Source organism: Mastigoproctus giganteus, chromosome 13 (genome assembly GCF_048544385.1).
Source record: "Mastigoproctus giganteus isolate SK-2022 chromosome 13, ASM4854438v1, whole genome shotgun sequence".
In the NCBI taxonomy this organism is placed as follows: Eukaryota; Metazoa; Arthropoda; class Arachnida; order Uropygi; family Thelyphonidae; genus Mastigoproctus; species Mastigoproctus giganteus.
In genome coordinates, this window is record NC_143587.1 from 88,827,515 (window position 1) to 88,840,068 (window position 12,554).

Here is a 12,554-nt window from a genome sequence, read left to right on the forward strand (position 1 = left end):
GCACAACACAGAACTGAATATCTCGTATCAAGAGCCAAAAAAGCTGTAAAACCAATAAATAGGAGTGTACCCACATATGCTTAGAAGGTTGCAGTGACATATTCCATCACAGTACAGACTGAAATGACCATACCCTGTAAGAGTCATTGATGCCCATTGCACACTCTTTATTAGCATTAGCATTAGCAGAGGCATATGATGCAAGAAAGCAAGCTTATTCAGCATCAGCCAAAAAAAAAAAAAAAAAACCGCTCCCATTTCACCCCTCCGTTCGTTCGAAATACCTGTCCAGTTGAGCTTTAAATTTGTTTAGGCTATCAACTTCAACAACAAGTGATGGAAGTCGGTTCCACCAACCAACCACCCGCTGGCCAAAGGCAAATTTCCGCACATCTATCCGACATCCGTCCTTCCTCAATTTGAATTTATGCCCTCTGAGGTGATTATTCTGAGAAAGATGAAGAATCCCATTGGCATTGAGCATGCTCAAACCATTCAAAGCCTTATACACCTCTATCAGATCACCTCGCCGGTGCCTAGTCTCCAGACTCTGTAATTTGCAAAACTTAAGCCTTTCTTCGTAAGAGCAACCCTTTGTTCCATTTACTAATCTTGTTGCCCTTCTCTGTACCCGTTCAAGCAGCTCTACATCCTTCTTGAAATGAGGCCTCCAGACCTGTGTACAGTACTCAAGATATGGCCTTACCATTGCCTTATACAAGGGAATAATCACCTCCTTATCCCTGCTAGAAAAATTCCTGTATATCATTGACAAGACACCATGAGCTACTCTTGCAGCTCGTCTGCACTGCTCAGAGAACTTCATATCTGCCTGCACAATTACCCCCAGGTCCTTTTCATTCTCCACCACTGTCAGTGTAGTACTGCAGAGTTGATACGTTGCTCTGGGGTTACTGTTTCCCATATGCAGCACTTTACATTTGTCGATGTTAAACCTCATTTGCCACCTCTCAGCCCATCTGTTCAACCTTTCCAGATCCTGTTGCAGCAGCATAGCGTCAGTATTTTGTCCTTAACGACCCTGCCAACCTTTGTATCATCTGCAAACTTGGACATTAAACTTGATATCCCATCATCAATATCATTCATAAACACCGAAAACAACAACGGACCCAACACTGAACCTTGAGGAACTCCACTAATAACATTAGTCCACGTTGAGCAGTGTCCATTGATTACCACTCTCTGTCTTCTGCCACTCAACCATCCCCTTATCCATAGCAGCAATTTGCCTCCAATGCCACACTGCTCCAATTTGTGCAGCAGTCTTCCATGTGCAACAGTATCAAAAGCCTTTCTAAGATCCAAATATATAATATCAAAGTTATTCCCTGCATCCAGTTCTTTTGTGACTACATCATAGTATCCAATCAAATTGGTCAGGCAAGACCTGCCCTTAACAAAACCATGCTGCGTCTGAGCTATAACTGGCGCCTCCGTAGCCAGGTGGGAAGAAGCAGCAGTGTGTAACGCACGCTTCTTGATTAGACCGGGGTTCGATCCCGTCACTACCAAATACGGGGATGCGGAAAGATCAGGGAATGATCACCGCATATTCCCAGAGCAATATGGCCTTAGTTGCTAATGCTCCTAAAAACCAAATAACAAACAAACAACAACAACTGAGCTATAACTGAATTCTTGTCTAGGTGATCCTGCAGTGCTTCTTTAACCAGTGCCTCCATTAATTTACCTGGAACAGAAGTTAAACTAACAGGTCTATAATTACTTGTGTCAGCCTTTGATCCTCCTTTGTGAATTGGGGTTACATTTGCACATCTCCAGGTCTCCAGTCTATGGGTACCTCCCCTGAGTCCAAAGAAGCTCTCATAATTATGGCTAGGCTTATTGAATCCTCAGAAGCTACCACAAAAAAACTCTTATCAATTACTACTCCTGTACCAATGCCACCTGATACACCTCCTCTACATAAGGAGAGTGGCAAAGAAAAGCCAGCCAAACCTAGGCCATCAGTAATTCAAGGGATAATGGATATAGAAGCATAGTTACTGGTGACTCAGTCTTGGAGCTATTTGCAGAGGAAGAAATGGACACAGTACATCCCAGAAAACAAAAATACACCAAGGCCAAGAAAACTGAGCCCTCAGCTCTTCAGAAGCCAACTGACAGATCCATCAAACCCAAATAATGGCCAAATTCATACAGTGGAATTGCCACGGATTTTGACATAATATTAATAACATCAATGCTCTGCTCCAAAAGCACATGCCAGCTTGCCTCTGTTTTTAGGTGACATACTTAAAGGCAATTGAGGAGCCTACTTTGCAGAATTTCAGTTTCATACGTAAAGGTAGAAATGGAAATGGTTCTCCTGATGGTGGTGGTGGTGTCACCATCCTAGTGGGCAACCATAACCCCTTCTAGCTGTCTCAGCTAATTCCTGGGTTGCTGATAGACACTCCGTCTCACATCTCTATAAAACTTTAATTCAGTCCTGCTTAGATTGAGGATCACCTGTTTATGACTCTGCATGGAACAGTTCATTGTTACATCTCAATACTATTCAGCATAGTGCCCTAAGGATAGCTATGGGAGCCTTCAAAACATCTCCAGTCCACATCCTCTGTACTGAAGCAAATGAAACCCCACTGCATCTCAAACAAAGATCCTTATGGTGTAACTATGCGTAAAAATTAAAAATATTCCATCTCATCTCAGCTGGGAATACCTGTTTGACCCTCAATATTTAATGCTATATCACCATAAACCTAATAAAAATGGCCCTGTGGATCTTTGGTTGTAGCAGCTTATGCTCAGCTGGAACATTTATTTATTGCCCTTCCTGAACTTCCCAGAATTTGATTCTCATGTCTTTGTGATAATTTCTTTCTGAGATGGGGAAAAAGCTCCCTGCCAAGCAACAACTTCTGCCGCTACATCAAGCCCACACCTTACCAAATTCAGCAGCTACATCAAGCCCACACCTTACCACATCCAGTTGATATAGATGAACAGTGCACTGTTGAGTCAGTTTGGTGTGACATAAGCACTGCGAAAGCAAAAATAAGAGTAGAGTGTGTTATAGGCCTAATGACTTGAATGAGTACAATGAACAATTGTACAGAGAAATAGAGTGGGCTAGTAAATCGGAATGTCTTATAATGGGGGATTTTAACTTTCCAGATATTGACTGGAACTTGTGGGTTGGGCACTCACACACTAGTCAGCCTTATGGTGGATTGTGGATTTATTGGATGATTGTTTTCTGCAGCAGCATGTTCGAGAGGCAACCAGAGAAAGTAATACTCTTAATCTGGCTATCAGCAGTGATCATTCATGTATTAGGAATTTGCAGATAAAAGAACCACTAGGTGGCAGTGATCACAGTGTACTGACGTGGGATTTACTTAAAGATTTAATTACCATCAGGGGTAAAGGAAAGGGTTTTTGCTTCCGTAAAGGAGAGTACAGTGGTCTCCGACAGTTTTTAAATTCTGTACAGTGGGATCAACTGACGATGTTATCAACAGTAAATTCTAAGTGGGAAGCATTCAAGGAATTAATCGTGGAAGCTACTAAAAGTTTCATACCTATTAAGAAATATTGTTCAAGGTTTAGGCCTAAATGGTTGTCAAATGAACTAATGAGACTCGTAACAGAGAAGAAAAATGCATGGGATGCATATAAATAATCAAGCGACTAAGAAGCCTATGGCAGATATAAGTTAATCTGTAATCAGGTGACAAAGGAGGTTCGGCAGGCGAAGGCAGATTACAAGAAATCCTTGGCAAAAGATGCTAAGAAAAACAGCAAGGATTTCTTTACTTATATAAACTCTAAAAGGAAGGGGATGAATCTGATTGGTCCACTTGACATCGATGGTTCGACAGTCGATGATCCTGCTCAGATAGCAAACAAACTGAATGAGTATTTTGCATCTACATTCACACGTGAGGAATTATTAAGGTTTGAAAATGGCAGAAGGTTATCAAATTGTAGCAAGATACTTAATGATTTTGTAATAACTGAGAGCAAAGTGGAAGAGAAATTGTTGAAGTTAAATGTAAGAAAAGCACCTGGGGTGGATGGGATCTATCCAGTTATATTAAAGGAGGCGGCAAAGCAACTAAGCAAACCCTTAGCCATAATTATGAGAGCATCCTTGGACTCAGGGGAGCTTCCCACAGACTGGAGATGTGCAAATGTATCCCCAATTCACAAAGGGGGATTGAAGGGTGACACGAGTAATTACAGACCAGTTAGTTTAACTTCTGTTCCAGGTAAAATAATGGAGTTGCTGGTTAAAGATGCATTGCAGGATCATCTAGACAAGACTGCAGCAATAATTCGGACACAGCATGGGTTTGTTAAGGGAAAGTCTTGTCTGACAAATTTGATAGGATATTATGATATGGTTACAAAGGAAATAGATGCAAAAAATAATTTTGATATCATATATTTGGATTTCAGGAAAACTTTTGACACTGTTGCACATGGAAGACTATTGTACAAATTGGAGCAGAATGGTATTAAGGGTAAGTTGCTACAATGGATAAAAGGATGGTTAAGTGGGAGAAGACAGAGGGTGGTAATCAATGGGTGCTGCTCTTCTTGGACTAATGTTATTAGTGGAGTCCCACAGGGTTCGGTGTTAGGTCTACTGTTGTTTTGTATATTTATCAATGATATTGATGAAGGTATATCAGGCTTAATGTCGAAGTTTCCAGATGATACAAAGGTTGGCAGGGTTGTTAATGACAGTAATGGCAGTGTGCTACTGCAGCAGGATCCAGATAATTTGGGCAGATGGGCTAAGAAGTGGCAACTGAAGTTTAACCTTGACAAATGCAAAGTACTGCATATGGGTAGAAGTAACCCCAGAGAAACGTACCAACTGTGTGGTACTACACTTAAGGTGGTAGAAAATGAAAAAGACCTGGGAGTAATTGTGCAGGCAGATATGAAGTTTTCTGAGCAATGCAGACAGGCTGCCAGGGCAGGTCATGAGGTTTTATGATATATAGGAATTTTGCTAGCAGGGAAAAGGAGGTGAGTATCCCTCTGTATAAGGCAATGGTCAGGCCACGCCTTGAGTACTGCGTACAGGTCTGGAGGCCTCATTTTAGGAAGGATGTAGATTTACTTGAGCGTGTACAGAGAAGGGCAACAAGATTGGTGAGGGGAATGAAGGGATCATCTTACCAAGAGAGGCTTAAGTTCTGCAAATTGCAGTGGCTGGAGACTAGGCACCTGTGCGGTGATCTGATTGAGGTATATAAACCCTTGAATGGGTTGAGCACGCTGAATTCTGATGGGATCCTTCCACTTGTTCAGATTACGAACCTAAGGGGGCATAAATTCAAATTAAGAAAAGACAGATGTAGAATAGATGTGCAGAAATTTGCCTTTAGCCAGCGGGTGGTTAATTGCTGGAACAAACTTCCATCTGTTGTTGTGGAAGTTGATAGGTTGAATAAATTTAAGGAGGAACTGGACAGGCATTTGGAGAGAATGGTGTAATATTTTTTTTTTTTTTTTTTTGTTGGCTGATGCTGCATAAGCTCATACATTTGCTTTCTTGCATCACATGCCACCACTACTACTACTACTTACCAAATTCAGCAAAACTACATATTTATACTGATAGCTTCAATTTTTTACCACATAAATAGTTTTATTTATGCGGTAAAAAATTACCACAGCTATAAAAAAAATATAGCTGTAGGTGCTTCAGTAATTTCTTTTACCTTTTGAATAGCTGTGTGTCGTCCTATTGAATGCACTGTCTATACTGCAGAAGTGTACCCAATAAAACTAGCCCTAAATAATATAAGCATCTAACGAATTAGTATTAGCAATGGCCACATGCTGAAAGGAAGACTATAGCTCATGCAGCTGTTGTTGTTATTTGGTTTTTAGGAGCATTAGCAACTAAGGCCATATTGCTCCGGAAATATGCGGTGGTCATTCCCTGACCTTTCCGCATCCTCCGTATTTGGTGGTCACGGGCTCGAACCCCGGTCTAATCAAGAAGCATGTGCTACGCACTGCCACTCCAGCCCACCTGGCTACAGAGGCACCGCTCATGCAGCACCAGCCAAATAAAATATATACAGTATATAATAATAATAAAAAATAATAATAATAATAATAATAAGGAAATTTGAAAAATATAAATAATTATTAAGAGAAAAGGAAATAGTCTACCTACATGTTTCCCCTCTTCCCGTAGGTAATTATCCAGCTGATTTTTTTTAAAATTTCCCTACACTGTTAGCGTCTTACCACCCATGTAGGTAACATAACCCCGGGGGCTCACATCTGGTGAGTATGGGCTTGGCACACCCATGGTCCTGAGCTTGGATATCATCATTTTTCTCTTTCTTGGTGATTCCCTTCTACTTTTGACTCTCTGTCTCTCTCTCGGGGGTAACTCGGGAATTTTTTTTTTTTTTCCTGGTGCAGTATAAGCCTCAGGCTTCCTTGCACCATATGGCTATTAATAATAATAATAATAATATTCTAGTAATTTATAACTTGCTGGCTAAAATAAAACTTCCTGCAATCCTGCCTAAACAACTCCCCCCCCCCATAACTTGAAATTATAGCCCCTAGTTCTAGAATCATTCAATCATTCATAACTGTGAAAATTTCTCCTCATTCATTTTATTTATGCATCTCTCAGAGCCTTAAACACCTCAATCAAGTCTCCTCTAAGGTTTCCAAGCTCTGAAACCCACATATTTGAAGTCTTTACTCATATGGATTCCCCTTTTTTGCCGATCTCACTGGTCGAGTTGCCCGGGCGCCTCCGTAGCCAGGTGAGCAGCGGTGCGTAGCACATGCTTCTTGATTAGGTCGGGGTTCGAGCCCATGACCACCAAATACGAAGGATGCGGAAAGGTCAGGGAATGACCACCGCATATCCCCCGAGCAATATGGCCTTAGTTGCTAATGCTCCTAAAAGCCCAACAACAACGACAGCGAGTTGCCCGTCTTTGGACCCTTTCAAGAAGCACAATGCCTTTCTTTAGGTGCGGTCTCCATACTTGAACACAGTATTTCACGTGTGGCCAAACAATAACCTTATATAATGTCCTTATTTCTACTAGCAATTGTTCGATAAATCATCAATAGGACACTATGAGCCTTCCGTGCAGCCTGTCTACAATGCTTGGAGAACTTCATGTCTGACCGTATCATAACACCCAAGCCCTTTTCCTCCACTGGCGGCTTTAGTTCAACTGCACCAAGTGTATAAGTTATTTTTGGGTTACTGTTCCCCAGGTGTAATACGAAAATCAAATGAAACAGCCTGTGGTGATTTTCATAACTGTGGCTGTTCAGTAGAAAGCTGGTGCACATGCAAAAATTTGAATTGTGATGAGAGGGCTCACATAAACTGATAAAAGCAGCAGTTCAGCAGTTATGTGCAAATTACTGAAAGGTGAGCACGATTGTTACAGACGTTCGATTGGTTTCTTACAGTGCTACAGACAACGAAATGGCCAGTAGACAACACCTGGATGACTTTACCCGGGGTCGAATAATTGGGAAGCTAAAGGAAGATCGAAGTGCAAGGAGTGTGGCTGCAGAGTTCGGTATCGCCCATAGCATTGTCTCACATGCGTGTTCAGCCTTCAGAATGACAGGTACAGCTGTTCGAAGGACCAGGGATGGCTGTCCATGAAAAACAATGCCCAATGAGGACCGCTATATACGCTTACAGGCCAAGAGGGACTGACACCAGACAGCGGGATCCATTGCAAACCAGCTGCACAGGACACAGGATATCGCAGTTTACTGTGGCCAGGCAACTCCACAAAGGTGGACTGTTTGCATGACAGCCAGTACGCTGTGTCCCTTTAACACCTGCCCATTGGAGACACCATTTACAGTGGTGCATCGAACACAACAACTGGACAGCAGTGCAGTGGGGTAAGGTACTCTTTACTGATGAGAGTAGATTGTCTCAGCAGCGATTCTGGACGTCAGCTAATCTGGCGAGAGGTTGGCACATGGTATCACCCCCCCGAAACATTACTGAAAGTGATCGATATGGCAGTCAAGGTGGTCTCATCTGGGGAGGTGTTATCTTGGCTGAACATGCACAACTCCAGATACTGGAAGGTGGTACTGTAACTGGTGCACGCTACTGTTCCAAGGTGCCATTGGCCCCGCGTTCGTGTTTATTGATGATAATGCCACATCGTACTGTAGCTGTTGATATGTTCTTGGAAAGCGAGGACATCATTTGTATGGATTGGCCTGCATGTTCCACTGATCTAAATTCCATCGAACACATATGGGACGCTCTGGGGAGATGCCTAGCGGCACATCCACCAGAAAATGTTCACCAGCTGAAGATGGCACTGACAGAGGAATGGACGATGTTACCGCAAGAACTTAACAACATTGTTCTAATTATGGACAGGCTGTGCAAAGCCTGCATCAACATTAGGGGGTGGCCATATCTCCTACTGAAGACCACCTCTTCCCTTTGTTCCATCTTTGGCAGTGATGCATCTGTGTCATGGCAGCCAGTGCTATGTTGCCATTTTTGAATAAAGTCTCTCTGTACCGTTTTGTTTCTGTTGTTGTGTCTGTGTTGTTTCCTTCATCATTTCTCATGTTTCCTCATGAGGTTCCTTTGGTATGCTTTTTCCATATCCAGGCTACTCCTATGAGAAGCTACAGGTGAAAACCTGACTGGTCCTTAAGTTTTGCATACCAGTGATGTAAAGATTAGTAGAGTAGCTAATGATCACTGCCAAGCTCTGCTTGGCAGTGATCATTAGCTACTCTACTAATCTTTACATCACCTGAAAATTTAGACATCACTCCCTCTATCCCTTTATTGATGTCATTTATGAAAATCAAAAACAAGTGGTCCCAATACTGATCCTTGGAGAACCTCACTTCTTACATCAACCCAATCTGAGGAATAACCATTTATCACAACCCTCTGCCTCCTGCCCTGAAGACATCCAGTTATCCATCTAAGGATTTTCCCTGTGATTCCAACCTGTTCCAGCTTATAGAGTAACTGCTCATGTGGGACTGAGTCAAATTCTTTGCTGAAATCCAAATAAACAGTGTTGAAATTATTCCCTAAGTCCAACTCATGAGTGACCCTGTCAAAATAGCTAATCAGGTTTGTTAAACATGATTCTCCCTTTACAACACCATGCTGTGTATCTTTCAGAATTCCATTTCTATCTAAATGATCCTGAATTCCACCCTTGGTCATTGTCTCCATGATTTTCCCTACTACTGAAGTTAGACTGACCAGCCGGTAATATCCCACTTCACTCTTAGAACCACCGTTATGTATTGGAGATACATTGGCTCTTTTCCAATCCAATGAAATTAATCCCGAGTCCAGTGATGCTCTCATAATTAGCCTTAATGGTTCAATGCACTCGCTTGCTGCCTCCCTTAAAATTATAGGGTATATGCCATCAGTCTCAGAAGCCTTACTGGCCTGTAGGCTTGAAAGTTTTTTTTCATTAAATAAACATGTAAAATTTCAACATCATTAATTACATCTTTTTTCAACTTCATTCCAATAATATCTCATTAACACAAAGGGTTTTTCTTCTGTAAATATCGATGCAAAGTAACTGTTGCGTTCATCTGCAACATCAGCTGGGGTATCTAATACTATCCCACATCCATTACTTAATGGTCTGATCTGATTTGTCCTTCTCTTCTTTGCATTTATGTATGTGAAGAATTCTTTATCCCCACTTTTTCCTCTCTTTTTCAGTGATTTCTCATAATCTGCCTTTGCTAGCTTAACCTTTTCTATGGCACTATTACAGATCATTTGTAGCTGTTGTGTAGGCTTCAGTACTTGTTTATTGCTCTGTACCTTTTCTATGCCATATTTTTCTGCTCAAGTAATCTGACAGCTTCCTTATTCATCCAACTTGGGATCTTCCTCACGGAGTATTTTTTTTAATAGTATATAAGCATTCATGGTTTCTGTATTTAATGTTTTAGAGGTATACCATAATTCAATTATATTTGCTCTCTGTGGAGGGGGGGGGGGGCTTCAGAGGCCAATCGATATGCTGAAAGTCAGAACTGTGTTCCTCAGACCATTCCTGCACAACAAGTGCCCAGTGGCTCATGCATTGTCATCTTGAAAGATACTATCGCCATTAAGGAAAAAGTGTAACATAGTAGGGTGTACACAGTCAGCAAGCAGTTGGCAATAGCGGAGACCACTGATGAGCAGAGACACATTGTTCCACATGCACCAGGGGTCCAAGTTCCTGCCAGTGAAACATGCCCACACCATACACCGGCCTGCGCTTTTGATACCATGCATGATGGATCAAAAGCTTCATGTTGTTGATGCCAAATCTGTACATGACCATCCATGGTGTGGAGTAAATAGCGACTCATCTGACCAGCACACCTTCTTCCAGTCTTCTAACATCCAACTTGCATGCTCTTTGCACCAGGCGAGTCTTTTATGCCGATGAACCTTGGTTAGGAGAGGATACCGTAAGGGTTGTCTCCTGGTATAGCCCATACATGCAAGCGTGCGACGCATGGTCATGCCAGATATTGTTCCGGATTGGCCCATGTTGTATTGGGTAGTCAACTCTTCAATAGTGCTGTGCCTGTTTGCCTGTATGAGTCGTCAGACCTAGCACTCACCTCTAACATCAACCTTTCGCTGACCTTTGCAGTTTTGCCGTTGGGTTGTTGTTTTACAATTTTGATGCCAGTCCTGGTACGCTTTAACTATGGCGGCTCTCAAACACCCCACCAGTTTAGCTGTTTGGGAAATTGAGGCACCAGCTTGTCGAGCACCCACAATCTGTCCTTTATCGCACTCGGAATTTTACTACCTACTGAACCACTGACACCTTACCTATGCTATGTAGGTCGACTAACTCTGCACTCTCGTACCTCACATGGTCAATGGGTTGCATTCAGTTTTCATAGGGGGTGGTCATAATTCAGTGATCACTCAGTGTATATTATAAGGAAATCTGTATAACAAATTTAAGTGTATGGGTGGGACCATATTTGAATGAGAAAAAAAGTATTGCAAATTATATTAATTCTTGTTACACAAGTTGCTTATAAGTTTAAAATTTTGTAATCACAGATAATTTCCCAAAGCTGTTTTTTTAATTTTTTTTATTGTTTTCTTAGAATCCTCATCGGTCACTGGTAAAAGGCAGAGATCACTGTCCGAGCTTTATCTTACAAGAGGAGATACTTTTACCTCATGGAGTATCAAGAGAGGTGATAGTTGAAGTCAAAAACTTGCCAAGAACTGTAGTGAGTAAACACGTATTGCAGTCTATACAAAATATATCTCTTTCACACATTCACTGGCTAAAAAATTATAAACCGTTATTCAGTATTTAGTAGAGCTAGCTACCATTGCCCAAATTACAGCCTGTACATCATGGCATGGATTCCATAATATTACTTAGGGATTTCAGTTCTAGGTTTGACCATTCTTCTATCGGGCTGTTTGTCAGCTGCTATTTTGTGGGTGGTAGTGAACTGCAAATCCAAATTGCCCTTTCCAACATATCCCAGACATTCTCAATTAGATTCATATCAGGAGAATTAGGTGGCCAAGATAGATATTAGAAATTGTGGGAATGTTTCTAGAATCATTCAGATACAATTTTTGCACAATTGTTGTTGTCATCTAGAAAAAATTCATCGCAATTTGGGTAAGCATTATAATGTGAAGTTAGTCCAATATGACAGAAAGATATTCATTGGAGACAAACATAACCTAACTGTACAAGCTGACCCATTCAGTACCAACAGACATATCCTATACCATGTTACTGCTTCGAGCCCCTTAAGTGGCATGGCAGGCACAAGATAGTTTGAATTCCTAGTTTCATGAGGTTCACACTACACTTTCACCCTACTGTTGGTGCAAAAAAAGTGTAAATTGAGACTCCTCAGATCATATGATCTTTTCTCACTGTGCCACAATCAAATCTTGGCATTGGTGGCACCACTATAGTAGAATCTTTCCATCTTTCTCAGAAAGAAGTGGCTTTCTTAGAGGTATAAAACTCCCAGATTCTTCAACTCCTGTCACAGTTTATTTGGAAATGAGTCTCTTTGCCTAAATTGAATTTTTCATGCATTTGCTGCACACTGGACCTTCTGACCTACAATTCACTTTAAATTCCTGTGTTCTCATTCTTGTAGTGTGGACTTTCTGCCATGTTTCTTCTTTTAGGGCCACATTTTTCTTTCATCTTCCACTTATTGTATACTTTTGAGATCGTTACTTTTTGCACACCAGTGTTTTCCTTTGTTTTCTTAATTGTGATTCCTGCTAAATGCTCTTCAATAATAACACCTTTCTGAAAATTGGAAAAATCACCTCTCTTCCCTGTGACCACATAGACTAAGAAGCTTATGACCAGAAAAGCTTATGATATTTATCTAATACCGAGGAACTTGTGGGAATACTGTGTGACAACTGACATTTGCATACCATATGTTTAAATTATCTGTTGATGCCATTTGCAAAAGGTTTATAATTTTATGGCCAGAGATTGTATATATAT

The 12,554-nt window shown here is 41.3% G+C and overlaps 1 protein-coding gene across 1 annotated transcript in view; it reads left to right on the forward strand.

Annotated features, from left to right (window-relative positions):
• The window catches only part of LOC150076249 (plexin-B-like), a 705,969-nt gene that overhangs the window by 390,815 nt on the left and 302,600 nt on the right, over positions 1 to 12,554 (forward strand). The window contains exon 11 of the mRNA XM_090387297.1: positions 11,158 to 11,286. Coding sequence (XP_090243423.1) covers positions 11,158 to 11,286 — 129 coding nt within the window. The remainder of the gene's footprint in view (positions 1 to 11,157; positions 11,287 to 12,554) is intronic.